The sequence below is a fragment of the Crinia signifera genome, chromosome 2 (genome assembly GCF_055691185.1).
Source record: "Crinia signifera chromosome 2, ASM5569118v1, whole genome shotgun sequence".
NCBI classification, from domain to species: Eukaryota; Metazoa; Chordata; class Amphibia; order Anura; family Myobatrachidae; genus Crinia; species Crinia signifera.
Window position 1 is genome coordinate 366,449,550 of NC_139218.1, and position 27,507 is coordinate 366,477,056.

The window sequence follows — 27,507 nt, forward strand, 5'->3', positions numbered from 1 at the left end:
CTAAGCGAGCCACTGAGCTCGCAGCCTGGCGAGCGAAGCCGGGCCCGCAAGTGGCTTCTTTGTGCTCGCCCCCCTGTCGGAGCACCGGCAGTCGGGATCCCCCCCCGTCGGTCTGCCATACTGCACCCGTGCCACACAGGTGTCAATCTCCAAGGGGTGACCTTAAAATGCCATCTCTCGCTCATTGACAGGAGCCAGGTGTGCAACATTTGGCTTCTGTCACAGTGTAGGAGGCCAGGTCTGCTGACTGACTATCCCAGCATCTACGCAGTGACAAAACTTGGGTTTAGGCCACGTCCTTCCCCATTAAGCCATGCCTCTTCCCCATAAGGCCATGCCCGGCTTGGCTGAAAGCACTATATTTTACAGCACCAGGTATGATTAAAGGTAGGGCACAGCTGCCTGAAAACATGGCTTAGCCAGCTCATGCACATGCAGTGGTACTGGAAGCCCTTACACTCCTGAGGACACATTTCCCTTGTCTAAGTCTATAGAACTACAAAGTAGTCTGCCTACATATAACATACAGTAGCTTGCAAAAGAATTTCAATCCTAGAAGTAAGCGAGAAATAGTTTAGCTTGATGTGCCAGTTCCTCAGCGCCGTGGGTGCCAGTGTCCCCGAGATGGACACACTGTTGTAAAAGTTGTTACAAAAAATGTGTTTCTCTTTAGCAAATTGACAACTTGTTCCTGCGAAATCTACCAGATATTGTTGTGGAATTACTGATGACTTTACATGAGTCCCCCAGTGGTGCTGTAGGGGGTGAGACGCAGGGTTTCCAGTTCACAAGGTAAGGATGAGCAGAGGGAATGCGTCATTATGATGTAATGTCCTTCTTAACAATGTACTAAAACTGTGTTATCAGGATTGTATGTAGAGTTGGCACGGCCGTAGATTGGCAAATAATTTGTCGTTTGGTTATAAATGTTGTTGCCTACGTACAGATGTGTCCTCCTACACTTATACCAGAGGTTCCAGTGGCTTAATAAGGGAGGGATGACTGGGCACTGCGACAGGCCTGGCAGAGGGGCCCCTACCCTTACCATGCCCCTACCCTTACCATGCAGAGTTCTACAGTGGACGGCGTGCAGTTCCTTTAAGCTCTTTTGTATGACTGCTGCCCATTGGGCTGCCTCCCTGGCCTTGCTCTCGCTAATTATAGCTGGTTCAAAGCAGTGACAAATATCTGCTTAAGACAGAAGATTCCATAGAAGTCCATTGGTGGATATCCTAGATTGTGCGCTTTTTCAACATTTTTGCTACTCTTTTACAATTTACTACTTGTGTCTCAGTTGTGACTCTTAGTGTGAATGCATATGTCTGAATCAGGCTTTTTAAGTAACCAACTCCGATGGTTTGAGACCTGCACATGTGCAGATGTCGTTCAGTGTTGTCCCACAAGGCCTGGGGGTGCCGGACGGGGGCACGACAGTCGGGATCCCGACAGTCATTAACCCGACGTCGGGATCTCGACTGTTAAAACACAGACGGCCGGGTTCCCGACTGCCGTCGGCTATTTTCCCTCGTGGGGGTGCACGACCCCCATAGAGGGAGAATAGAATAGGTGGCGAGCGTAGCTTGCCACCGTGCCCGCAGTGTGGCAAGCGCAGCGAGCCCGCAAGGGGCTTTATTGCGCTGGCCACGCTGTCTGAGACCAGGCAGTAGGGATCCAGATGTCGGGATAATGGCGGTCGGGATCCCGACTGTCGGTGAATCATACCACACCCAGGCCTGGTCTGCGTCTTATAGTGCAGAGATACTGGCCACTGCAGTGTATTTTCACCAGAGAGTTATGTGCCCATACACGGTACAATTAATGTATGGCCCCATACGTAGGAGGCTAGCACAGCAAATTGTTTGTTTACCGATAGCTACTTCTGCAGCTATGATCTTCTGTAAACCTGGAAGACAGGTGGTGGTGGTGGATTGATTGCTATATCCGGTGCTAGATCCGGTGCTTACTTCATAAATAAATTGTGCAATTCTTTATTCATTTTTTTATACATATTACACATATACTGTACATTATACAGATAATTATATATTTATTTTTCTTTTAGGGAATTGGATCCAGCGCCAAATCCCCCATATTTCCCCTCATATGTAATTAAAGCAACTTTGGATTATATCAGCAGTTGTCACAAAAGCAAGATGAAGAGTCTGGTGGCGATTCTCTCCAAGACCCCGGTGAGTAGACATACAAGGGATGTAAACATTATACCACACACTGCAATGCCCATTGCACATTTTAGCAAACTTTGTAATACCCATTACACATAAGGCCACACATGATACACATTACATACTATATAACAAACCATAATGCCCATTACATATTTGACACATAAGTGCCACTTACCTACATTCTCATTGCTAGGAACTTCATGCTCAATGCCAGGGGCTTCATGCTCGATGCCAAGGTGCTTCATGCTCATTGCCAAGAGGGACTGAAATAGCTCATTGCAATGCAGGACTAAAACTGCTTGTTACCAAGGGGGGGCTGAAAGTGCTCGTTGCCAAGGGGGACTAAAATAGCTCGTTGCCAAGGGGGACTAAAATAGCTCGTTGCCAAGGGGGACTAAAATAGCTCGTTGCCAAGGGGGACTAAAATAGCTCGTTGCCAAGGGGGACTAAAATAGCTCGTTGCCAAGGGGGACTAAAATAGCTCGTTGCCAAGGGGGACTAAAATAGCTTGTTGCCAAGGGGGACTAAAATAGCTCGTTGCCAAGGGGGACTAAAATAGCTCGTTGCCAAGGGGGACTAAAATAGCTCGTTGCCAAGGGGGACTAAAATAGCTCATTGCCAAGGGGGACTAAAATAGCTCGTTGACAAGGGGGACTAAAATAGCTCGTTGCCAAGGGGGACTAAAATAGCTCGTTGCCAAGGGGGACTAAAATAGCTCGTTGACAAGGGGGACTAAAATAGCTCGTTGACAAGGGGGACTAAAATAGCTCGTTGACAAGGGGGACTAAATAGCTCGTTAACAAGGGGGACTAAAATAGCTCGTTGACAAGGGGGGACTGCAGAATGCCCCCCCACCCAAACCCCATGATTATTCCCATCATGATTATTTAATATCTTTATTTAAAAAATAAAATTCACCTGGTCCTTGAGACAGCGCACAGCAGCAGGCGGCAGCAGAAAGTCAGCCTCCTCCTCCAGGCTACAGCCAGCGCTTGGGAAGCAGTGATGTTGATGACGTGCTGCAGCCAGGGAGGAGGGAGTGACTGTCTGTGTGTAGCAGGTAGGGGAGGAGTCTTCTCCTGATTTATGCTGCGCCGCGCTGCCCGGGAGCCGGCCCGAGCAGCAGCAGAAGAGGCCAGGGAGAAGAGTGACGTGCGGCGGGTGCATGACCCGTGACGTCCTCTTTTTCCAGGGTCCGGGTGAGCAGGGCAGGCGGGCGCCGGGCAGGGCAGCTGCAGGCGCACGCTGCTGGGCTGTCTGAGATGACAGCAGCGTGACAGCGGACTCCCGGCTAATTTGCGGAGGGAGTCCCTCCTAGCCACCCCTTTCCCCACTACAGATACATGAGCCACATTGTATAAAGTTCACCAAGCGCTCCTTCCAAAAATCTTTACATTCTCATTTGTAGTCGCGTGGATGGTAAGGTATGAAAAAGGCACCCCCCCCCCCCACAAAAAAAAATTGTGACGGTCATGTTCACCTTTTTTCATGTCAACCTTTTGGCCTTATCAGCCTGTTGCATGTCGAACTATACACTGTCTATTTAGATGCTGTCAATCTATCATCCAGAACCAAATGTAATTGTATTCAATATTCCTGATGTTCTTGCAGGATTCTTTCCAGAAGATCTTGCTCTCCATATGCAGACAGGCTGCAGAGAGCAGCAACGTGTACCGGAGGCACCAGATCCTCACCATTTACCATCTCTTTGTTAACCTGTTGCTGGTAGAAATTAAAGACGGTTTAGGGGGAGCTTGGGCCTTCGTCCTCAGAGATGTCATCTACACATTGATCCACAACATCAATAGCAGGTACATGTTTGGTGGGCCGCGCTTCCTTTTGTATATGAATGCACGGTATTGGAAGCTTTTCTTAATACCGGATTAAAGCCCAGTTTTAGTGTATTCTAAGATCCTTTTACAGAGCCCAGACATCGGTCAGCGTCCTGTTTCCTAGTAGGGATGGCCATTGATGATTCCTAATCATCAGTGGTTTATGGCCGATGTAGAATACTGCCATCGATGGGGGAGAACCAGCTGGTTTCAAAAGTATAACCGAATAGTTTATTTTGTTTTCTTTTTTTTCTCCTTAAGGGGCTGGGACACGAGTATAGCTCCGCCCCAACATATGTGATGCCCCGCCCCCAGATTCTGATAGGCCCACTGGCCAATCAGTCAAAGAAAATAGATGACCATCGATAGAAAAAACCATCAATTGCATAGTATGCCACCATCGATGGCCGGTTGCACTATTGCCGTCGATGGCAACCATCGAAGGCAATAGCAATGATGGCCACCCCTATTTCCTAGACCAGTTAGGAAGATGATATGTTTTTTCCTAAAAGTGTTATTCTACAAGAACCCCTGATGGTTCCCCTCTCCTCTGATGTCGCTATGCAAAGCCTCATTTGCTCAATGAAGCTACAAAGCACATTAAGTTTCTGCTGCGCATATAGACAGTATTCAGTCATTCACTTCCATGTGATGAATTTGTGCTTTGCCTTATGGTTGAATACGAGTACTGATTGCATTACCTTATTTCATTGTTTGTTTTTGTCAGAACATCAATTTTGGTTTCTGAATAAAAGATTTGATTACTCTACATCATTCCTTACATTTTAGAGTCGCCTGCACTACGGATGAAGTCTCCACTCGCAGTCTCATGCTGTGTCTTGACCTGTTGTACCGGGTTTGCCGGGCAGCGGTCACTTACTGCAAGGATGCACTGGAGAGTCACCTGCATGTCATTGTTGGCAGTCTCATTCCTTTGGCAAAGAGCCAGGCAGAAATTCAGGAGCAGGTGATATGCTTTCCTTTAAGTTTTCATATGCGTCATTGGGCCAGAGAGATAAATGCAAGGGTGATAAGGAGAGATAAACGAACAGCCAATCACCTGCTAACTGCCATGTTACAGCCTGTGTTTGAAAAAAGTCAGTAAGGAGCTGATTGGCTGGACGTTTATCTCTCTTTATCAACCTTGCATTTATCTCTTGTTAAGGCTTAATACATCTGCCCCATTGTATCTTACACATTTGGGTTATTTCTGGGTAATACTGCAATCTGAATAAGGATCTGTTACGGATCTGTTGGTTACCATACTAATCAGATCCTGTGTTTTTAATGGGGTATCTTATGTACTGGTGGCAGGATGTCTCAACTTTCCAAGACCGTGACTTCAAAGATTGGCCCCAATTGTTTTCCCGGAGACTAATCTCTAGGTCTCCGGAAGCATGGCGCCAGTCATGTTTGTGGAGACTAATCATTACTGCGCATGTGCTAGTTACGGGTACAATAGCCACTGCACCATTTTCTGAGAGGTAATTAAAGATGGGTGCTGGCTGTACGGTGTGGGCTTTACTAGACCCAGGGGCCAATTATGCCAAGAAATTATTTCCAGTGGGGCCGTGGATGTTTGCACACTCACAGAGTCACATACCCGGCATCACAATTCAACGCCACCCTACAGTTCTCTGCCACTGCTTGCCCTGCGTAGTGTGCCCAACTTGACAGTCTCACCTGGTACAGGTTGAGTATCCCTTATCCAAAATGCTCGGGACCAGGAGAATTTTGGATAACGGATTATTCCGTATTTCGGAATATTTTAATATTTCAATGATGTATTTTGAAGTATCTTGCATTTATGCTGTATAAACACATAAAATACACACAAATATATTTTATTACCACATAAAATACACACAAATATATTTTATTTGTTCAAAAAACAAGGTTTCAAAACGTGAAACAAAATGTGTGTGCTATCTCAGCACTGAATTTGAATGCCAAGCAATCATTGTCTTGCACATATATAGTACCAGTTACATATCATGTCCCCAGTGATGCTGTTACAAATGTCCCCAGTGAGTTTTTAGCAAAAAAAAATTTTTTTTTCACTTTCTGGAATGTCTGGTTTTCGGAATAATTCAGATAACGGATATTCGGATACGGGATACTCGACCTGTAGCTCTAATGGTTGGAATATATAACCTGTAGAAGTTATTACCTAAATTGTCTGCACCCAACCCTACATTGAGTATTGTGCTATTGCGGTGTTATAAATCCTTTGTACCGTATATTTTCATGCTTGGAAAATGCCTTGAGTCATATGGGAGAAAGAGCACTTTATAAATAAAATTATTATTATTATATGAAACGATGCACTGCACCCAATAAAGAAAATATCTGTGGCGATGGACATTATTTCCAAAAAAGACATTTGTTCCGTGATAGGTCCAAACAGCAGGGTTGGAACTGTGCATGTTCTTGTGGGGATCAGCAGAACCGTTTAAAAGAAAGTGGTTTAAGTTGCCAGTAGCATCCAATTAGCTCTTACCTTTAATTACCAACAGAATCTGATTGGTACTACTTATAATTTTTAGAACTTTTAGTAAATCTACCCCTTAAGCCTAGATTGCTTCATGAATTTAGTGAGAAGTCTTGTTTGTCAAATTATGAAACCCCTATATAGAATGCTGAGGCTACGCAATGTATTCCCTGAATTTTCGGCGTACACAGGAACATACTTTTTTGTGTGTTTTTGTTTTTATATGTGTTCTATTATGGAATTTTTATATTACCATATAGTGGCGGAAAGCTGGTGTAGAATATATGTTTCTAGGATACTGTAATGTGTAACATACGTGTAACCTACAGGTATGCGGTTTATTGAACTTTTTGGTAGTTGAAAACCAAGACAACGAAAACCTCTACCACACTATTAAACTTCTGGACCCCTTTCCTGACCATCCTCTGTTTAAAAACCTACGACAAGCACACCAGAAAATCAAGTACAGCAGAGGGGCTTTCTCACTCATGGAGGTACCACCTGCTAACCATAGAGTGGCACATTATGAAAACTGCTCTACAGGTGACTAGATCACCAACTACACCACTGACATAGGAGCCATGCACCCTGGAAACATGCCTGATTCTATGGGGTATATTCAATGGTTTTTGCAAGCTGTGACAGCGAGTAGTGCTGACTGCTTGCCGTCACAGCTCACACGGTCAGTATTCAGCTGACCCCCCTGCACACGCAGTTTCCACCTTGCTGGGTTTTTACAGCGATGTGGAAACAGCGTGTGCGGCCACCAAAACAGCGAGGCTTGTGGCTAAATGCAGCAGGCTACCTGCATTAGCCGCAAACCTCGCTGTTTGGGGGAATCCTCGCCGTTTTCTCACAGCGAGGGTTCCCCCAGGACATTGCATATGGCGCAGGGGTTAAACGGCAATGGTCACTTGTTTTTGGTGATCCCCGACGTTTAACCCCATCTCCAGCCGCATTGAATACTGCCCTATGGGTTTTGCAGCTCACTTACCAATGGTGTGGTTGGCTATAGGGCAAATGGCGGAAAGCAGCACAAATGTTAGTCAGGACTTTAACAGATTAGGGCTCAGGAAGGCAACAGTAGGGTTATGGCACACAGTATTGTTGCTGCATTAGATATAGCAGGTCTGCCTGTGTGAATGGCAGGAAACCAGTACAAGCCATAACCCTGGAAAGAGAAAAGTAGATGCGTACAGCGAGGAACATCACCAGCACACACCAATGAGAATGTGCTTCAGGTAGAAAATGAGAGTTGGGCACTTAAACCCAATATTAGCCTGATATTTTTCTATTACTGTTTGGAAAGTGGAAGCAAACATTTGATTTGCTGGTTTGGATATTACGGACACTATAATTCTTCATTTACCTGTAGAGCAGTTTTCAATTCCAGTTTTTCCATATCGTTGAACGTGAATGAGTTGATAAGATTTGCGTGTTTTGTCTCTTAGGAGGTAAGCCATTTTCTGTCTGTCAGTGTTTGTGATTCGCTCCCATTAACCAGGCTGGAAGGATTAAATGATTTAAGAAAACAACTGGAGCAACACAAGGATGAAATGAGAGATCTTGTGCGTGACTTCCAAGGTATTGTGTTAGCAAATTGACAAGTCTCTCTTGCTGTTTATTATTTATACTAGCCATTAAGATGCAAAATGTTGATATTGTTGATTGCAAAATAAGAAAACCAAAACCTATATATTTTACTTCGCACAAAAGCTTTTTTATTTTTAATTACATCTGTTTCTGTACATTTTTCTGTTACATCTGTTAAACCAGTAAATGGAACTTTAAACTGAAACTAAGTTTTCAATTCCAAATACGGTATCCCCATTTTTGACGGTATCAGGGCATTATATTAATGCTTTTCACCCAGGATAGTTTTCATTATAATAGATTTGTATCGAACATCTGCCACAGTGCTAAAATGTTGTTAAATCTTAGCCAATAAATGGTAATTTAATAGTCTTTGTTTTACGTTTTTGGAGTGTATTCAATGCGACCCTCGCCATTTAACCCTCGCGCTGGACGCTCACCGTATTCAATGTTCCGGGGGAACCCTCACTGTCAGATGACTGAGAGGATTCCCCCAAACAGCGAGGCTCGCAGCTAATGCAGGAAACCCACTGCATTTAGCCATAAGCCTCGCTGTTTTGGTGACCGCACATGTCATTTCCACGTCGCTGTAAAAACCCAGCAACGTGGAAACGGTGTGTGCAGGGGGGGGGGGGGGGGGGGCAGTTGAATACTGACCGTGCTAACTGTGACAGCGAGCAGTCAGCACGGCTCGCAAAAACCATTGAACATACCCCTTTTATATTTGTTGAATTTAATAAGATTGCAGCATTGCCCCTCAATTTAACTCCTTAGAGTCTTGAGAACTTTGTAGCAGATTTAACCGTAAGTAATATGTTAAATGTTTCTCCACTCAATCAGGTCCTTACTGTTATTTTCAAACACATGACAGGAGCTGATTGGCAAGTTATAACATGGAGATCACTCATTGTTCAATCTGCTCCTTTGTGTCCCCAGTATCTTATATGCCCTTTTGTTATATGTGCAATATAGAGAATTGTTAGGATAGTGGTTTAAACATAATTCCTGTTAGAGCCGTCATTGTACTGCTGGGAGTCTTTTTCATTCCAGTTATGGGAAATTCATGATGGGGTTATTTGTCTCTCTCGTACTATTGTATTAAATAAAATAGAAAGTCGACCTTTAACCCTTTGAGTGCCAATGTTGCTGTGAGAGGTGTGCAAAATATCCGCTAAAAAATGCCAGCGCCGCTCACAGCGACTGTTTTTTTTTTCTTCTCTGGATGCAATATTTAACTAAGCTTTAATTATTTGACTTCAGATCATTTGCCGGCAATAACTAAAGTGATTCGTATTCTTCCACTACGGCCCTGGCATTTTTAGCGGATATTTTGCACATCCCTCACAGCAACGTTGGCACTTAAATGGGTAGATTTATTAGAGCGGCGCCTATCGCGCCGCTATAACAGTTCCTGCTTCGCCTCATTAGCGAGGCGAAGCAGGAGGGGACACCGACAAGATCTATTAAGATCTTGCCGCCGGAGTGGGGGAGCGCTAACTCCCCCCTCCGGTGCTGTCCCCAGCGCATCAGTTAATACTGATGCGCCGTCTCCTCCCCCCCCCCAGGCCGGCTCACTGCGCATGCGCAGGATCTCGCTAGTCTCGCGAGATCCCAGCGCAGCTCAGCGCCAGCAGCAGGGACAGCCCTGTCCCTGCTGTTAGGTATAGGGCATCGCCGCCTGCTGCTGGCGAAGTCGACAGCTGCAGGCGGCGGAACGGTCATAAATCCGGCAGGAGGCAGGCGCGCAGTGCAAAATATCGCCCCTGCGCTATGCCTCCTGCCCCACACCGCCGGCGTTAGAGTAAACGCTCGGCGGGTGTGATAGATCAGGGGAAGCGCTATCCCCTGCTATAACGCACAGGGATAGCGCAGATTCCCCTGATCGCCTAGTCGTAAATCTACCCCAAAGCATTATTTTAAACTGAAGGAGTAATAAGTGCATTTATCAGTTGGCTTGCTGACTACTAGAGCTACTCCTGGTTGTCAGAATAAACTTTTCTCATAAGCTCCATCTCGAAAACTAGACCAGGTTCCATCATTCAGAACACTGATTGCACATTGCTTGCTTATAAATGCAGGGAAGCGATGTTATGTCAAACTCTATCAAACTAACACCTGTCGTTAATCTGTATTCTTCTATCACTCAGGGGATCAGGATAATGCCATTGCAAAACTGGTGATAAGCCTCTTACAGCTGTCTAAGAATGCGGTTCACCTGGACAATGGGAAAGAAGTTCTGGGTGAGTAATTAGTTTTCTGTAGTGTATTTCAGTTACCAGATATCTTCTGTATCACTGACACTGGATTCCACTTTGGGATGTGGTTATTCTCAGAAGAGAATGATCAAGAGCACTGAGAGTCTGTAAATGTAACTTATTTTACAATTTAAAGATATAATCCACACTTACATGGGTTCTGCGTTTACCAACAGTATATATATATCTTCCAAAAATAATTATAGAAAAGTAAAGGCTATAATTAGTTAAATTTTTTCTTTTCTTTTAGAACTTGTATTTTTTTTTGTTTTTTTTTAGTACATTGATGATTGTTCTGACATCTGCCAGTGCTTATTTTAGTTCTGCATCATTCCGTTGTTCTCTGAGGATCTATAAAAAATCTCTCTTTGCTTTTGCAGAAGCAGTAGGGAGCTGCCTGGGAGAACTGGGACCTGTTGACTTCTGCACTATAGCCCTACAGCAGAGGAAAGATTTGCTCTGTGGAAGAGCTGTGGATGTTCTCCAAGACAAGGAGCTTCATTGTCTGCTCCTCATACTGACATTAATAAACAACGCCCTGACAGATCACTGGTGCGTATGGCCGCCTGTTCCCTTTTACTCTTATACAGTCTTGTCAGAAGAATTCTATTCATTGAACTACTTACATTTATACCGCTTTCAAATTGCAAAATGCAGGGTCACACCGGGACTTTGAAATGACTCCGTCCCGGAGTGACCCTGCATTTTGGTCTATTCAGACCCCTTCAGCGACCCGGTAATATTGCCGGGTCGCTGACGTCATGCGGGGGAGGAGGCAGCACTTGGAGCTGACGATGCTCTAAGCACTGCCTCCTCCATTCGTGTGAACGGGAACCCATTCACACTGCACAGCACCCCAGCAAGGAATCTGTAAGTACCCTTTTTTTACCGGTTCGAAATGCCGGGTTGCTGCCAGGTTGCTGGAACCAGTAAACCCCTTTCAGAACGCACCTATTACCAGCATTAGCCCGTTAATTAGGTGCCATCTGAAAGGGGTATTAATGTTGCTAAGAGTTACTGGACTAATTGAAGCTAAAATAAAGGTGAGATACCTCTCATGGAAAGATCTGTCATTGTTATGTCAATTTCTTCAGCTTGTATATAACTATAAAGTATGTGTGCGTTAGTTATAGCCTTACTGTGATAGCCCAAAATTGGTGTTGCGGCCTCAGCATTGGCTAGAAACTCCATTTAGCGGGAGAGTTATGGGAGTGTCAAGGGTGTTTCAGTGAAAGTAGCTGCATACACAGACATTCGGGTGCTCACATAGTCAGACGGAGAAAGTATTTCTTTATTTATTACCAGTTATTTATACAGCACACACATATTCTGCAGCGCTATACAGAGAATATTTGAACATTCGCATCAGTCCTTGCCCCAGTGGAGCTTACAATCTATATTCCCTACCACATGTACATGCACTCAGACATTCTAGGGGTAAGTTTGTTCGGAGCCAATTAACCAATCAGTATATTTTTTGGATTGTGGGAGAAAACCGGAGCAAACCCACTCAACCACGGGGAGAATATACAAGCCCCGGACAGTTAAGACCATGGTGGGAATCGAGGAACTGCACCTGCCATAAGGCTGTCGTAAATTTCCATGGTACAACCGGTGGCAGAATCTAAAGATGCACCAATCTGTGCCACTATATCTCCGTATACTGACAGTGGGTGTCTCAGTGCGTGCACATACAGCCGCGCGCAAAAGAAGATTTATTGGGGCATTTGCATATACAGTAAGTCACAGATGCAGGACCCCATAATAAATGCTGCTAAGCCGATTCTGAACCCACTTCTGATCAGTCCCTGTATGAGCTTATATTATTTCACTCATGGTTACCACAGGATAATGGTTACCATGGTTACCACAGGATACTGCATAGGTTTGCCTAATGCTAGCGACCACTATGTTTTTGTATTCTCGCTACTCATCCCTCAGTATTATACCTTTATGTGACTCCTACTTCCTTGTTGTAATCTGTGCGTTTCTGTTTGTGGTCTCAGCATCCATGTTCGGTCAGCCGCTGCTACTTGTTTAAAAAACATATTAGCCACAAAAAGTGGCTGCCAGTTTTGGGAGGTGTACAAAGACAGCGGTGACCCCATGCTCGTGTACTTGCAGCCTTTTCGCACCCCAAAAAAAAAGGTACTATTTATGGTTTATGTTGTAGTTAGTATTATTTGCCCTGATTATGATGTTACTATGGTCTGATTTTATTAAACATCTTTTTGAACTTCAGAAAACTCTTTGTAGTCATTCTCCGTATATCCTGCAGGAGTCATATATTGCCTACTGTTAAGATTCAAGCTACATTTGTATATATTTGTAAATTAATATATTATAATATATTCTGGAGAAACCGACTGTAACCCTTTGAGTGCCAAGTTAATTTGTCATAATAGGTGGGACAAATTGACAAGCAAAGATTTCTATTCATCATAGTGACCTGTAATGTTTACCCTTATATAGGAAATATAATCTTTTTTTTTTTTTTTTAATTCATATAACCAATTTGAGCAACGCTGGCATTTTTAGGGGATATTTTGCACATCTCTCACAGAGATGTTGGCACTCAAATCGTTAAAAGTTCGATGTGATAGATACTTATAGACTTTCATGAAAAACACAGAAATTGGAGAGAAAAACTGTGTCATTCAAATTTACCCAAGGTCATGTTTCCAACAAATTCATTTTTGGGAGATTGTATACACCCTTTAGTAAACTCTTAGGGCAGTATTCAATGAGGATAATTCACCCTGTTTCACGGCGGTCTTTCTAAGTGATTTTCGCCGTGTGTCGCCGTGTAGCAAATCGCCATCTTTTTCATGGTGAAGTGGAAAGTGAACTTTTAAAATAAAGTTGTTGCTGTTTTACATTTGGTGTCAAAAAATCAGGAATTTTATTCTGTGAAGGGACATGCTATTTTTATTCATGTACTTATAGCACATGAATATATATTTAATAAAAAAAAATATATATATATTTTTTTACACAGAGCAGCCAGCAGGGGGCCGGGAGCCGAGAGCAGCTCATTAGATATTCATATATTCACTGCACCCAATCATTACATATGCACGATCGGGTGCAGTGAATACCTGGTCCCCTGCTGGCTCTCCCAGGGGGCAGCCTGTGCTGCCTGGCTCCCGGGGAGCCCACCTCCCCCCACATACGTTCTGGGGCAGGCAGGGAGACTTCCATCTCCCTGCCTGCCACCGTCCTCAGGCTCGGGTTACACTCACTGTCAGGGGCAGCGAGCCCCTGCAACGCTGAATAGGGGGGACAGCGAGGCTCCGGAACACGGCGGGCAGTGGCGACTGTGCAGCGAATCCTAAACAGGATTCGCTGCACGATGTGAATATTTTCATTGAATACTGCCCTTAAGTAAGGTCCCAGGTTGTAAGGGGGCGGGGCTATGCTCCGTGTCCCGGCACCTTGAAGGAAAAAAAACAAAAGAAACCTTGTTTCTACTATGCCTTCGATGTAGGGTCCCCCCCCATCAATGGCAAAAGTATTGGACATCGGCCATAAACCAGCTGTGGGGAAACTACAAGTCCCATTATACCTTGCCACAGTTTTGCTATTCGGGAACACTAAAACTATGGCAAGGCATGCTGGGATGTGTAGTTTCACAACAGCCGGAGGACCATATTTTGGACATGCCTGTTTGAGAGTAATCCGGACTGCCTTGTTGTTACCTGCTGTGTTGAATTTTCTAGTTCCTTGAATTGGGGGAAATGAATGGAGCAGAGGGAGCATGTGACAGCCTGGATGACCACACTTTGTGGATCCCCCAAAGTAGCTGCCACGAGGAATGGATAAAGAACCTGACATGTGCTGTGCTGAAGAGCAGCGGAGTGAGAAGCGAGGTCCTTCTGTTACTGAGACCAATGTGTGAGGTCGGTTATCCTGCAGGCTCATATTGCTCTCCAGTAGCAAGTGACATAGCAACCGCTAAGTTATACACTCCCAGAAAACGCAATGCGTGCCTAAACCATGTCGCCATCCTGACTATCGGGATACTGCTGTTGGCCTTCTGACAGCCAGCAACCCAAGGGCCGGGATCCGGATGCCATCCCTTACTAACAGCCATCAGTATTTGTTTGATGTATGCAGGGCCGCCAAGCCCTGGCAAAATAGTGGAGGCGTGGCCTAATTGTGTAAGGCGTGGCCACGCCACCTTATGGAGAAATCAAGTGGAAAAAAATTATTGGTGGGGCAGGGGCAATTCGAGGAGGGGGGAGCGATCACACTGAGGCAGATGCTCAGCATCAGCCTCTCCCCATTCCAGCACACTGCAGGGTGTGCTGTGCTGCAGCCGGATGCGGTCATTTTGTCCACAGCATGATGGTCGACCTAATAACCGACAGGTCATTAGTTCGACAGTGTCTAGGGTGACAGTCAAAAGGTCGACATGGGGTTTTTCACTGTTTTTTTGAGGCGATGTGCCGACATAGGGCGTGGTGGGAAATTAAAATAGTGCCCAAAGCATTGCGAGCGGACGTGGTGCACTTTAAACTGTGTCCATGTTGACTGTGTTGACATTCGGGTCAAAAAAACTGTGAAAAATCCCAAGTCGACCTTTTGACTGTCAAACATGGACCCATGTCAACCTTTTTCCATGTTGACCTAATGGTGTCGACCTAATGACTGTCAACCATCGTGCTGTAGACCAAATGATCCCAACCGTCTGCTGATGCTGCCGCCCAGTAGAGACAGATAGTGGGTGCCGCAGACCAGGGCCCCCTCCAATAAGCCGTGCCTGGGTAATTAGTACACCCCCCCTCTTCTCGGCAGCCATGTATGTATGTTACTAATTTTAGATGTCTGGAATTTGTAGGTGAAAGCCGACTTCTGCCAGGCTGTGTTGCCATATCTTATACACAATATTCTACAAGAAGATCCCAATAACACATGGAGGACACTTTTATCAAAGCACATCCAGGGATTCTTCACCTCCTGCTGCCACACTGTGCCAATGTCCACCAGATCGGCCACTCCAGCAAGTTCTGACTCCGGTATGATTTGCTAGATCACATGTAATAAAGGGATAGATCCTTTGTAGGAACACATGCAGCAAGTTATTCATTCCAAAAGATACCGGAACATGTGCTAGGGAGAGTTCCCCACATTCGCGGTACAATACAAGGCCAGTCATATATCAAGTCATTCAGCAGAGATCCCCCTCCCTACACGTATACACACGCAACTTGTCATTACAGATTTTGCCCAGTTGTTATTTCTCCCATTATACTTTCTTGTACCTGGGTAACTTTATTCTGAGAGGAAGGAAATGCCCAGAAATGAGACAGATTGCAATAATAACGGATTCATCCTTTATTATGTCATTTTCCTACATAGAGTCTGAAGGCTTTGTGCGTGGGACAATAAACTTTGCCTCCAGGAGGACAATGCTCAGTGTCCTGGAGTACTTGAGAAGACAAAGACGGTAAATTAGCTTTTCCTTTATGCTCACAAGTGTATTCTGTGCCATGTGTATAAGATATGATAGATAATACCTGTATACCTATATTACTATGGATTATATTGAGGTCATACATCTATGTTTGTGTGTGATTACAGTATTATCTGCATTAAACATGTTTTAATAATAGTATTATAATCTTCATTAATGATATGTTATCTTGTGGGGGAAACAAATAGTGCCCAAACCCCACGCGATTTTATTTTTATGTACATCAAAAGAAAATAATAGGGCTTTAAGCTTTACAGTCTCTTCCAAGTAGTAACAGATTACAAGTGTGATGAGACAGATCTTTTGTATCACCATACTGTATATAAAACCAGCCTAACTAATCTGTTAACGTATTCGTAACAGATACCATGTATAACAAGAATATGATACCGCTTTCACACTGCCAAAACGTTTTAAAAAACTGTATTTTAAAACGGGTCTGAGCCTTCACATTGCAGTAGATTACCGTTTTAAATACCGTTTAAATACCATTCACATCAGTCAACCCGTTTAATCCTCTGAACACGATTCTAGGCAGAATGCAGGGGACAGCCTATCACAGGTCTGTAATCTGTTGTTTTTACTAAATACCGTTTCAGAGCCATTCTCACTGCATAAAAAACATCTCTGAAACGTATAGGACTCTGCTTTTTAAATGTTTTGAAATACCGGTTATCTTTAACCGGTAAATCAACTCTGGCACTTTCCCACTGCAGCCTTAAACGTTTTGAAGTGGGAAAAAAACGGCAATATACTGTGTGAACACTTAACAAGTGCTGTGTGAAAGGGGTACTAGTGACAAATGCCCCAAAAAATAAAACAGCTGAATGTTGTGCAGACATAGGTTACAGCTTACATTACAGATACTGTATATCCATTTCCATAAATGTAAGCAATTGGAAACGTGATAAGATGACACCTCTATTGTGGGTGCTCTCTGCCAATATGGGTAAATAGTGCAGTAGTCGTAGCACAGATTTTTCATATAGAAAAAAGGCATATTCCTCATCTCGGCTGTCTTTTATCTGTGCCTGAATGTCTCTCCTCAGAGGCCATAAAAATTGGATTCAGATGGACAGTGTTACTGTGTTATGTTACAAAACCAGTCAAGGTTGCAGTTTGTCTAGTTATGTAGGTGATCTAAATCCAAGTGGTAAAAGTAGGCAACCGAAACGTACTGGCCACCGCTTAGATTCCTTCACCTGTGTATTTTGTAGTCACAACAGAGCTACTGGTGTCAAACTCAATAACAAATTCACCCAGTACAGCCCTGAATTCCAGGATTCTAGAGTATATTGTATAACACGCTGGCTGTTCTGTTGTTCTTCTGTGTATTCCCAACAACTGGTCTATTCCCACTATTTCTTCCAGTGGTCTTATGGGAGAGAGTGTGAGGGTTGGCAATTGTCACATATTGTCTCAGATTTTCCTGGAACACTGCCATGGGTGCCTTCCCTGTCCACAATCACAGTAGTTCCTTCTCTAGCCAAATCTCTCTCAGAATACTTGTTTTAAATCAGCACCAGTTAGGAGACATCCCATAGAGCAGTGATTCTCAAACTATTTTAAATCACGGTAACGGAATGTTGTTTGCCACCCCTAGGCCAAAAGTTTCTTAGTGATGAATTTAGAAAAAAAATATAAAATTAAATTGTGTTTATATGTCATCCTTAGATTTAATTCTGTTCAGAGATATAAGATTTTGTTCTTTGTCCACATATTTTATGATTGGAAGCCACAAGCACTGGTTTTGCCTATTACATTGACCATAAATAATTTGAATTGATCCCCTACTACCAACCCAAGGCACCCCTGCAAGTTTCTCAAGGCACCCCAGGGTGCCACGCTTTCCCTATGGCAGTGGGTGCCTCAGGCAGTGGTTTGGGAACATAGAAATATGTTTTCTTGAAAGGAGCATACTGTAGGTATACTGTATAGTCAACCTCCAATGTGGCGACTTCTGGGCAAATGGGACACTGTACTTGAGGTAGTGACTCATATGCCCTTTAACCCTTCGCAGTCCAATTTTTTTTTTCCCGCAATTCAAACAGTCTGGTTTGAATGTTTAAATTAATTGTATTTTGTTTTTATTAAAAAAATGTTTACATTGAATGTTGAACGATGTTAATGTTCTTATTTTAAAGCGGCTCACCATTGGATTTGCTACTAGCGCCAGGGCTGTTGAGCCTGACTAGACGTTGGACCTGAAAGGGTTAAGCATAAGGCCTAACTGTAAATAAAAATGGAACACGCCTCTCCTCTCTGTGTGATATTTTTCCCACCAAATTAATTTTCTGTTGTAGATCATGCAAGGGAACAGCCTTTGACGACAACTTCTGGCTTGATCTAAATTACCTTGAGGTTGCCATGGCGGTGCAGTCCTGTGCGGCTCACTTTACCGCTCTGCTGTATGCCGAAATATACGCCGACAAGATCAAGTTAGACGGAGAGCAGCGAGCAAGGTCTGTTTCTGGGTGGAACTCTGAACTAATGCGGTAACATTCATTAGATTTGGAATAAAGTGTGCAGCACAAAAATATATATTGCCATATTATTTTGTTGTTCTCTGCAAACACTTTTCTGGTCCTTTTTTTTTTAAATATACCTTTATGTATTTTGCCCATGGCGGTGTGAAATGATGCCTTGATATCTTGCCAGTCTGTGCTGTAATTAAACACTGGTTTCATTACCTAAAGTAGAAATAGTAGTTTGGCTTGCAGACTGTCATACAGCAACATTGACAGTGTATAACTGATATAGTGTGTGTTAAGTTTAAATGCCCAGGGGAAAATTTACTAAAGCTTCCAGTAATGAAAAGAGGTGATGTTGCCTAGTGTTCCTTCTAGGAACCAGGGCGGGCAGGGTGCCGATGCACGGCGCAGCATAAGGGGGGCGCACTGGGACCGCCGACATCACTGTTGTGGGCGGTCCCGGGCCACCAACTTCACAAAAGTGGCCCGGCCGCTGCCATCACTGTAGAGGGCGGGCTTGGCTCCTCCGAAGGCTCTGCACTGCCAGGGAAGCGCCAGGCATCACCATTTACGGCTGCGCTGGGCTTCCCCGGTCACACTGGCACGGTCGGAGACCGGCTCTTTTAGCGGGGAGCTGCTAGAGGGGCAGGGCGCATTTTGCCCTTTAAAAACCGGGCAGGGCGCAGTGCCCTTCTAAAACAGCCTAGCGGGAACACTAATGTTGCCCATAGCATACTTAAACAATGCAGCTGCAGATTGTCGAAAAACGGCCGCAGATTCGACATTTTAGCGCCCGTTTTGGACAATGCACATTTGACTTTTAAAAAGTTGAAACTGCATTGTTGAAAATGGCCGTTAATTGTCGAATCTGCAGCTGTTTTTGCCGATCCACCGGCTTTCCAACCATCAGAACATTTCCGACCGTTGCATCTGACCGTCGGGAAATTTCTGACAGTTGGATAGATTGAATAGGTCGAATGTAAATTCAAGCTATTCTTGTCAACAAGTGACAATATTTCCAGTGCATATTGAATACCCTCATAAAGTTTCATATTAGGAAGTCGCCGTTCACCTTCCCAATTGGAATCTTGCCCTGTAGGTGACCGTTCCACAGTGCTAAGTTCTCTGTATCTTTAACTTTGTATGATTGTGCTTTAAAAGTAATTGCATGTCTATTGTGATTTTATAGAGGATGTGATTTTTAGATTTCCTTATGAATAATAGGACCCTGCTGGTTCAGCAATGGACACTTTGTTCCAGTCACTGTTTTTATGCTCTGTGGTCATCACAGCACAGACTGGTAATGATTATAGTAAACCTGCCTGGCAGACAGAGAACCAGGATTCAGTACGGCAGAGTGTGCAAGCCACTATGTCGTGAAGCAATAAAATGACACGTATAAAGCCTAGGGTCATCCTTATATTAATCAGCACTTACAGCAGTATAAGTCCCATACATATCATTATGTCTGCTGCCATCAGGAGCAGCTCCAGTGCACGCAAAGCTCTCAAGTTTGAGGAGGAAAGTCAGACCATGACCATCATCAGCATGAGCGAGAAAAGCAAAGAGGAAACTGGGATCAGCTTGCAGGTATGTCTACAGCCAGGAGGATGGGTCATAGGGTCGATACAGTGGCGTAGCTACATATGTGGCAGACCCCACGGCGGCTTGGGGGAGCAGCACCAATGGGGTCTGTGGTGGGCGTCGCTGGCTGAACTGACAGGCGACCCAGGCAGCAGTGGCCGCTGAGCTGGTCCAGCCCTGTACATGTCTAATGAGCCCAGTACAGTGCATATTAAATGTGGGTCCCTCTCTGGCGTGCGCTGGCGATAGACACTGGGACAGGCGTGCGTCTCATGCGCACGCGCGTCCCAGTATCACGGCGGCTGGGAAGCGTCTCCCTGCCCGTCTCCGCTTCAGGGAGACGCTGCACAGTTCGGAGGGGGACCGGTGGCGACGGCGGGGGAGGCAGCAGGGACCCCACCAAGCTCCGTTGCCACGCGGCTCACGAGCGTCTCGTGCGTGCGCGCCCCTGGTGGTAGCCGGCCGCTGGTGGTGAATGGCGGTAGAACCGCCATCCACTGCAAAGATGGAGCCGGCTCCATCTGTAGACACATGAAAAAGGCCGACATGCGGTTTTCATGTTTTTTGGTGTCTATGTCGACATAACTCGGCAGGGACACTGCGCATAAGTATACCGCATCAGCTCACTTCACTCGCCATGTGTCAGGCACTATTATATTCTGCGTCCACATGGATAGTTAAGAATGAAAAAACACTTAAAAAACACTTAAAAAAAAAAAAAGAAAACATTTTTCATGTCGACCTTTTGAACACGTCGGCGTTTTTTCAAATGTCATTTGCCTTTTCATCAACAGTGGTCCCAGTTGTTAAGCGAAACGGAATAAACTAGCGTAAATATAAGTAAATGTTATGGGTATACCCTTTTAATAACAGTACCAGCCCAGTAAGATGCCACCCCAACTAAAATGGGCACGAGGCTTGGATATTTGCTTGGCCTGGAATAATTATTTCTCTTTTATTTATAATGATTGTGGACAGAGTGATCCCTTTATTCTGTATCTTCCCCATTTTTTTCTTGCAGCTCCTCTTTCATTTCCACTAGCTTGTTTCTCATGTTGTTTAATATTGTGGTCATACTACCTGCATGTGCTCCTTCTGCCCTACTCCTCTGCCTTTCCATATTCTCTTTTCTGTTCGCCTTTTATGTTTTGGAAATTAAAATAAAAAGGACTATTGGGAAATAAATATACTGTACAAACTACAAACATGCCTTTTGTTTATTTTTTAATTGTTTTGCTGTGCTTTGACCAGATTCATATTCTGGAAACTTCATCAGTTGGACAGTTCTAGATTTAAATTTTTTTTGACATGGTTTTCACATTCTTTTCCTTGCTCTTTGTGTGTGTTAGGACCTCCTGATGGAAATTTACAGGAGCATTGGAGAGCCTGACAGTTTGTACGGGTGTGGAGGGGGGAAGATGCTTCATCCACTTGCTAGGTAAGGGACAAATTCAGCACTAATGGTAGAAATAGGATTTAGCTAAATCTTAATAACATGTCAGTATAGAGGCATAGCTAGGGGCCCTGTATCAACATTATAAAAGGGACCCCTGCCTTTTATAATGCAAGATAGACACCTCTCCGAAGCAGTTCAATTTATGCCCCATAATAGTGCCCTAGATAATGTTTTGGACCATAGTAGTGCCTTAGTTTAAAGCTGGGCACCATAGTAATTCACTAGTTAATGGTTTGCACCCATAGTAGCAGGGCCGGTGCTAGGGTGTTCGGCGCCTCCCTGCAAACTCTAAATTTGCGCCCTCCCGTACCTTATAAAATAGCGCATTCTAGAGACACACGTCACAAAAAAGTTGTGCTTATGCATAATGCCAACCATAATGATAGTTACATATGATGCCCAGAGTAGTGCTCACACAATATACCTCCAGAAAACTGACACTCTCAATATTCTTTCATTTTCAGCGTGCTCTGCATCCATTTAAAAAATAGTTCCCCTATGTACAAACATAGTTCTTCAGGCACTGCTTGCCTAAAAGTGTTTTGTATCTAGCATTTGGAAAAATGGCTATGCTAGATGTGTTATAATCTTTTCTACATGTTTATACTGGTCCATGCATGCAGTTTTGGATTCACTTTAAAACATTTTAAGCAAGCAGTGCCTGAAGAACTATGTTTGTGCATAGGGACACACATACTGTATATACATATATTAGTCCCTGTCCCTTTCCTCTACCAGTACAGTTTCTTAGGCATTAAGAACAGAGGTGGCTGTGGCACTCACAGAATACACACTCACAGACACTTCTCTATCTCAACCAATTCTAATTAACCATGTGAGTGGCCACCTTAGTATTAATACATATGGTGCCGTGCCTCTCACCTAATGTAATGTAGGTGCCTACCAGCGTTTTCTTCTGTCCCGGCTCCAGCATTGTGTCCAGCGCCGTGTTAACCTGCTCCAGCAGAAACACGGCCGCCCGACGTCTCGGCTGGCTCTTCCCCTTACATGCTGTACGCGCCGGACCAGTTTAATGACGTGGGCAGCGTCACTCAGCGGAGCGTGTGGTTGAGCGTCGGTAGCCGGTGTCCAAGAGTGCTGCGGCGGCTTCCCAAATTAATTTCAATGTCCTCCTTTTCCAGCGCCTGATTCTGCCCAACTGCTGGCACCGCTGCCTGTCATATACTTTGGCAGGCACAGGATACAGCAGCTGGCAGCTACAGCATCAGAGGAGGGGAGATAGCGACTTCAGGGGCCGGCGCCTGCCTGCTTTGCAGGCTGTGCTGAGCGGGTAGCGCCGGCCCTGCATAGTAGGGCTCTACTTCACATGATGTCACATTGTAGGGCTGCCAGTACACATTATGTCACACAGTGGGGTAGATGTATTGAGCCTGATAAAGTAGAAGGTGATAACACACCAGCCAATCAACATATCAATTGTGCTACATTACAGTGCCCACCAGTTCACATCATTCCACATTACAGTGCCCACAGTTCATATTATGCCGGACTATGGTACCCTCCACTTCAGTTATAGCACCTTACAATGAGCAGGTCAGGTTATGCCCTCTAGTTCAGACACCCATTACAGTCTAACATCCAGTACACACACCTCTCACTGATGATGGAGTGTCACCCCATTCAGGCTGAGCAACAGGTCGGAACCAGTTGCTTAGCAGGAAAACATTTTTTGCAACTATATAACCTGAGTCCGTGGTCCCATAGCACCTGCTGCTACCATGTGTCAGTGTCTGGTTATGCTAGTACATAGAAAAGCATGCATTGTTTCAGAATACAAATCTGATACTACCACAGCTCAGAGTACCTCCTACCTCCTCAGTGCAGATGGTCCATCTTCCTACAGTGCACAATGTTCTCTTTGTCGGATTGTTTGTCCATGAATCCGCTGCCCATTTCGTACTGCTTACAATGCCCAGACATACTCTGTTGTTGTTTGTGTTAGAATCCGGACGTATGAACATGAAGCCATGTGGGGAAAGGCCCTGGTTACCTACGACCTGGAAAATAACCTTCCTCCAGCAACTCGCCAAGCTGGGATCATGCAGGTATTTGTCTTTTGCTTGGTCCCTCATTCATATCATTCATAAACCCACTTTTATCTTAATTTACAATAAGGTTTATATGATCCCGTTTATTACCCTGAAGATCTGTTCTCTGCTGTATGTGGTGCAGTAATAACTCACCCTCAGCCGCGTATGTGGATTGGATGTCCTGAGCGGTACTGCTGCCCCCTGACACCCACTTGCCGGAGTTTAGCGCAATGTATGACATGTTCCTGTTCTCCCAGGCATTACAGAACTTTGGCTTATGCCACATACTGTCCACTTACCTGCAAGGCCTGGAGCAGGAGAATGCGGAGTGGTCCTCCGAGCTGCAGGAAATCCGCTTCCAGGCTGCCTGGAGGAACATGCAGTGGGATCAGAGCCCCTGCCATAGGTAAGGCCTGACCTAGAACTGTGTATATAACATATGTATGGAACTGGACTGTAATACATTTGCCACTTGCTTTCTCTTACTTAGGGATGATGCGGCTGGGCCTGGCTATCATGAATCTCTGTACCGTGCTATACAGTCCCTGAGAGACAAAGAAATCACCTCTTTCCATGAGCACATCAGATTTGCCAGGCGAGTAGGTGACGTTGTGTGTGCAGTGTATACAGCACTCAGGGCTCCGTTCATATTCATTCTCTGTAGTTTCGCATTGTGTGTTTTTTATACACAAAGTGCCTCACTTGTGTAGATGAAACTAGCTGCAGATCCTGAATTCAGAGGGGCCGGACCAATGAGACCACTCCAATACAGCCACTTGTGAGGCTGCCATCGTTACTGTCAGCCCAAATGAATACAAGCCCTTTCCTGGCTGTAAGAGATCTGCTGGAAAGCACTGGTCCCTGTGGATAGGCTAACCACTGAATAGGCCGCATTTCCACCTGTAGGCCCCCAACCAACGTACGTGAAGGGTGATCACCCTGTTGCAGCCTTACCCACAAGCTGGAATCCGTCTGACTTCCATGCTGACGCTGAGTAGCACCACAGTAAGTCTGACTTGTTCGGACTTATGAACATGCACAGAGCAAAAAAACAATGCAGCCGGTCCGAGTGCATGTGACCTTCCCAAGTAATTAACCATTCCATCCAGAAATGTCATATATGTAGACAGTGCTAATTAAAGCAGGTAGGTATATACCAATGGATCAACTCCACTTCTGCCACACAAACCCAAACTATCCCCATTCTTCCGCTGTCACTGCTTCTACAGTAAATGAATCTACATTCCATTGGTTTCTTACTGGTTTCCTGCAGATATGCACAATCTTATGGTAACCACGGCAACATCTATCATTTTCAAAATTTGAATTCAAGTAGGTATTTAAGTGTCCCAAGGCACTTTCCCCTATTATGTCATGTCACGTTCAGGAGTTAGAGAAATGTGAGGACACAATTCTAAAACATAATCTTCCAATAGTGCCAGGAGAGTATAATGCATAATGTGTTATCCTTTAACGTCCTATACATTTGCACATCATCTAGCGTGTCTTAGGTAAGTTTTTGACTTTTATGAGGACCACTAATACAACAGGCAGGGCTACAGTATGTTAGCTTATTGCACAGGGAGGAGTACCCGAGTCAGTGGCGTAGCTACATATGTGGCAGACCCTGCGGTGGCTTGGGGGAGCAGCGCCAGCAGGGTCTGTGGTGGGTGCCACTGGCTGAACTGACAGGTGACCCAGGCAGCAGTGAGCCCTAAGCTGGTCCCGCCCTGTACATATCTAATGAGCGGGGACCAAGTGCAGTGCATATTTAATGAGCGGGTCCCTGCCCCATGCATATGTAACTATGACGCCCAAAGTCCATCGCCTCACCCCTTCTTGGGGGGGGGCGCCGGAATTTTTTTGGGCTCGGGGGAGAAAAATGTCTAGCTACGCCACTGACCCGAGTACTGCCTCTGGTATCTCAAATCATGACCACATCATTGTACCTGCAAACCATCGCTCATCATTTTATTTCTGTTGGGTCTGTAGGGTTAAGGAAGTGGAAGAGCTGTGTAGAGGCAGCCTGGAGTCTGTGTATTCCCTGTATCCCACACTGTGCCGTCTCCAAGCTATTGGGGAACTAGCAAGTGCTGGACAGATGTTCCCCAGGTAAGTTACTTGCTGACCAACCAGTGTGCTGTAAATCAAATCGTACAGTAACACAATCAATTTTAAGAGTAGGGACTCGAAATTGTATCCAGTTTCAGTAATAACCTTTACCCTTCCTGTTCAGCATAAAGTGTTAATTGGAGTACAGCATTATATTGTGTTCTGTGACCATAGTAATTATCGTTGTGTTAGAGCCATCACTGAGCACCAGATAAATGACCTGTACATGAAGTGGCAGCAGCAGTCCCAGCTCCTTAAGGACAGCGACTTTGGCTTCCAGGAGCCTGTCCTTGCTCTTCGTTCGGTCATCCTGGAGAATATGCTGGAGAAGAATAGCCCCAGCCAGGATTGCCTTATACACATCCTCACCAAGCACTTGGTGGACCTCTCCCGAGTGTCCAGGACTGCCGGCAACACCCAGGTGAGTCTGCATGGAATAACCATTGTCAAGGGCTAATGAACTGCAAGCGTCGCATACAGATGTAGCCACGCTCAATAGCCAGGAGGGACATACGTGGCGATCGGTGCTTTCCCATCACCATGCTCTATCTAATTCACCCCCGCGGCTCATAGAAAAGCATTGAGCGGTGTTGGCGCGGTGTAGCGTTTCCACACTGCAGTTTTGACTTTGCAGCCCCAAGCAGGCATGAGCGGCCGTATCGATGAGCTCGGCTATATCTGTAGTCTGCACATTTGATTCTGTCCATAAAGCTGTAAAGTCATGCTTAATGGTATACAGTAGGTAAGTGTAATCTGCAAAAACCTTACACCAGATGCTAATAAATAATAAGCATAAGTTGTATTATCCCCTTACAGCGCTGTTCAACTAAAAGTAAAAGTTGGCTCATATAAATGAGCAACTGCAGTAGAATCAATGACAGATTTAACACCATCACTAACTCCTCAAAACTGAAATTATACTAAGGAGCAATAATAGTTTAAGGTGGGTAATATATTGTTACACAGAGCAATCTTCCTGGCCGGACACCTCTCTAACCCCATTTAAGGACATGACAGTCATACTTATTTAACCCCTTGAGTGGTAGGTTTGCTGGAGCGGGACAAACCTACCAGGGCAGGTTTGTCCTGCCCCAGCAAAACCCACCACAGGCATTTGGAAGCCCCCCTCCCTCACCTCTGCTCCGGCGTTAGTGCGCCAGAGCTGCCGCTGCTGCCTTAGCCGGCCACCTGTCACATTGAGCACTGACGTCGGCGGCAGGCTGGGGGATGTTCGCGGCGGCTTGGGAGGACTCGGGTGCCTGAGCGCTCCCGAGTCCCTCCGAGCCATGTCAACCATACCCGAGCCTGCCGCCGACGTCACTGTAAAATGAGTGATGGGCGGCTAGCTGGCTGGCTGGCGGGCGGGTGGGTCAGGGGAGCTCCGGCGTACCGATCGCCGGAGCAAAGGTGATGGGGGGGACGACAAGGTTTGTGGCGGGGGGTCTGCTGTAGAGGTGCTGCGCCAGTGGTGCACAACTGGACACCACTGGCGCGCACCTATTGTATATTAGTGGGATGCCCGGAGATTTTCTGGGACAGCCCGCTGCGGCAGCGCAGCTGAGCCCGGAAAATCTCCAGCCATACCACTCAAGGGGTTATAACCAGAGTGAATGGTAACAGAAAACAATAACATGGGCTCTACTACATAACAAATATAAATGCAGTTTGGAACATATCAGATCATGTTATACTTTGGGAATATTCACATATGTTTATGAATGCTATATACTGTAAGGCATCTTGGGGCAGATGTATTAAGCCTTAACAAGAGATAAATGAATGCAAGGGTGATAAAGAGAGATAAACGTCCAGCCAATCACATCCTAACTGCCATGTTACAGGCTGTGTTTGAAACAAGTCAGTAAGGAGCTGATTGGCTGGACGTTTATCTCTCCTTAACACCCTTGCATTTATCTCTTGTTAAGGCTTAATACATCTGCCCCCTTTTGCTTGTGCAGCTCCACAACACCAAACTTTTTTGTGTTTAACTTCAGCCTGTA

The 27,507-nt window shown here is 45.1% G+C and overlaps 1 protein-coding gene across 4 annotated transcripts in view; it reads left to right on the plus strand.

Moving 5' to 3' along the window:
* Positions 1-27,507, plus strand: part of ATM (ATM serine/threonine kinase) — a 108,068-nt gene that overhangs the window by 51,546 nt on the left and 29,015 nt on the right. For all 4 annotated transcript variants that reach the window (XM_083169978.1, XM_083169976.1, XM_083169979.1 and 1 more), the window contains exons 27-46: positions 674-792; positions 2,063-2,189; positions 3,798-3,997; positions 4,808-4,985; positions 6,839-7,003; positions 7,961-8,093; positions 10,250-10,342; positions 10,738-10,909; positions 12,364-12,505; positions 14,077-14,256; positions 15,198-15,375; positions 15,719-15,806; positions 18,137-18,295; positions 19,786-19,894; positions 21,238-21,326; positions 23,308-23,410; positions 23,653-23,801; positions 23,886-23,990; positions 25,388-25,507; positions 25,700-25,928. In XM_083169978.1, coding sequence (XP_083026104.1) covers positions 674-792; positions 2,063-2,189; positions 3,798-3,997; positions 4,808-4,985; positions 6,839-7,003; positions 7,961-8,093; positions 10,250-10,342; positions 10,738-10,909; positions 12,364-12,505; positions 14,077-14,256; positions 15,198-15,375; positions 15,719-15,806; positions 18,137-18,295; positions 19,786-19,894; positions 21,238-21,326; positions 23,308-23,410; positions 23,653-23,801; positions 23,886-23,990; positions 25,388-25,507; positions 25,700-25,928 — 2,838 coding nt within the window. The remainder of the gene's footprint in view (positions 1-673; positions 793-2,062; positions 2,190-3,797; positions 3,998-4,807; positions 4,986-6,838; positions 7,004-7,960; positions 8,094-10,249; positions 10,343-10,737; positions 10,910-12,363; positions 12,506-14,076; positions 14,257-15,197; positions 15,376-15,718; positions 15,807-18,136; positions 18,296-19,785; positions 19,895-21,237; positions 21,327-23,307; positions 23,411-23,652; positions 23,802-23,885; positions 23,991-25,387; positions 25,508-25,699; positions 25,929-27,507) is intronic.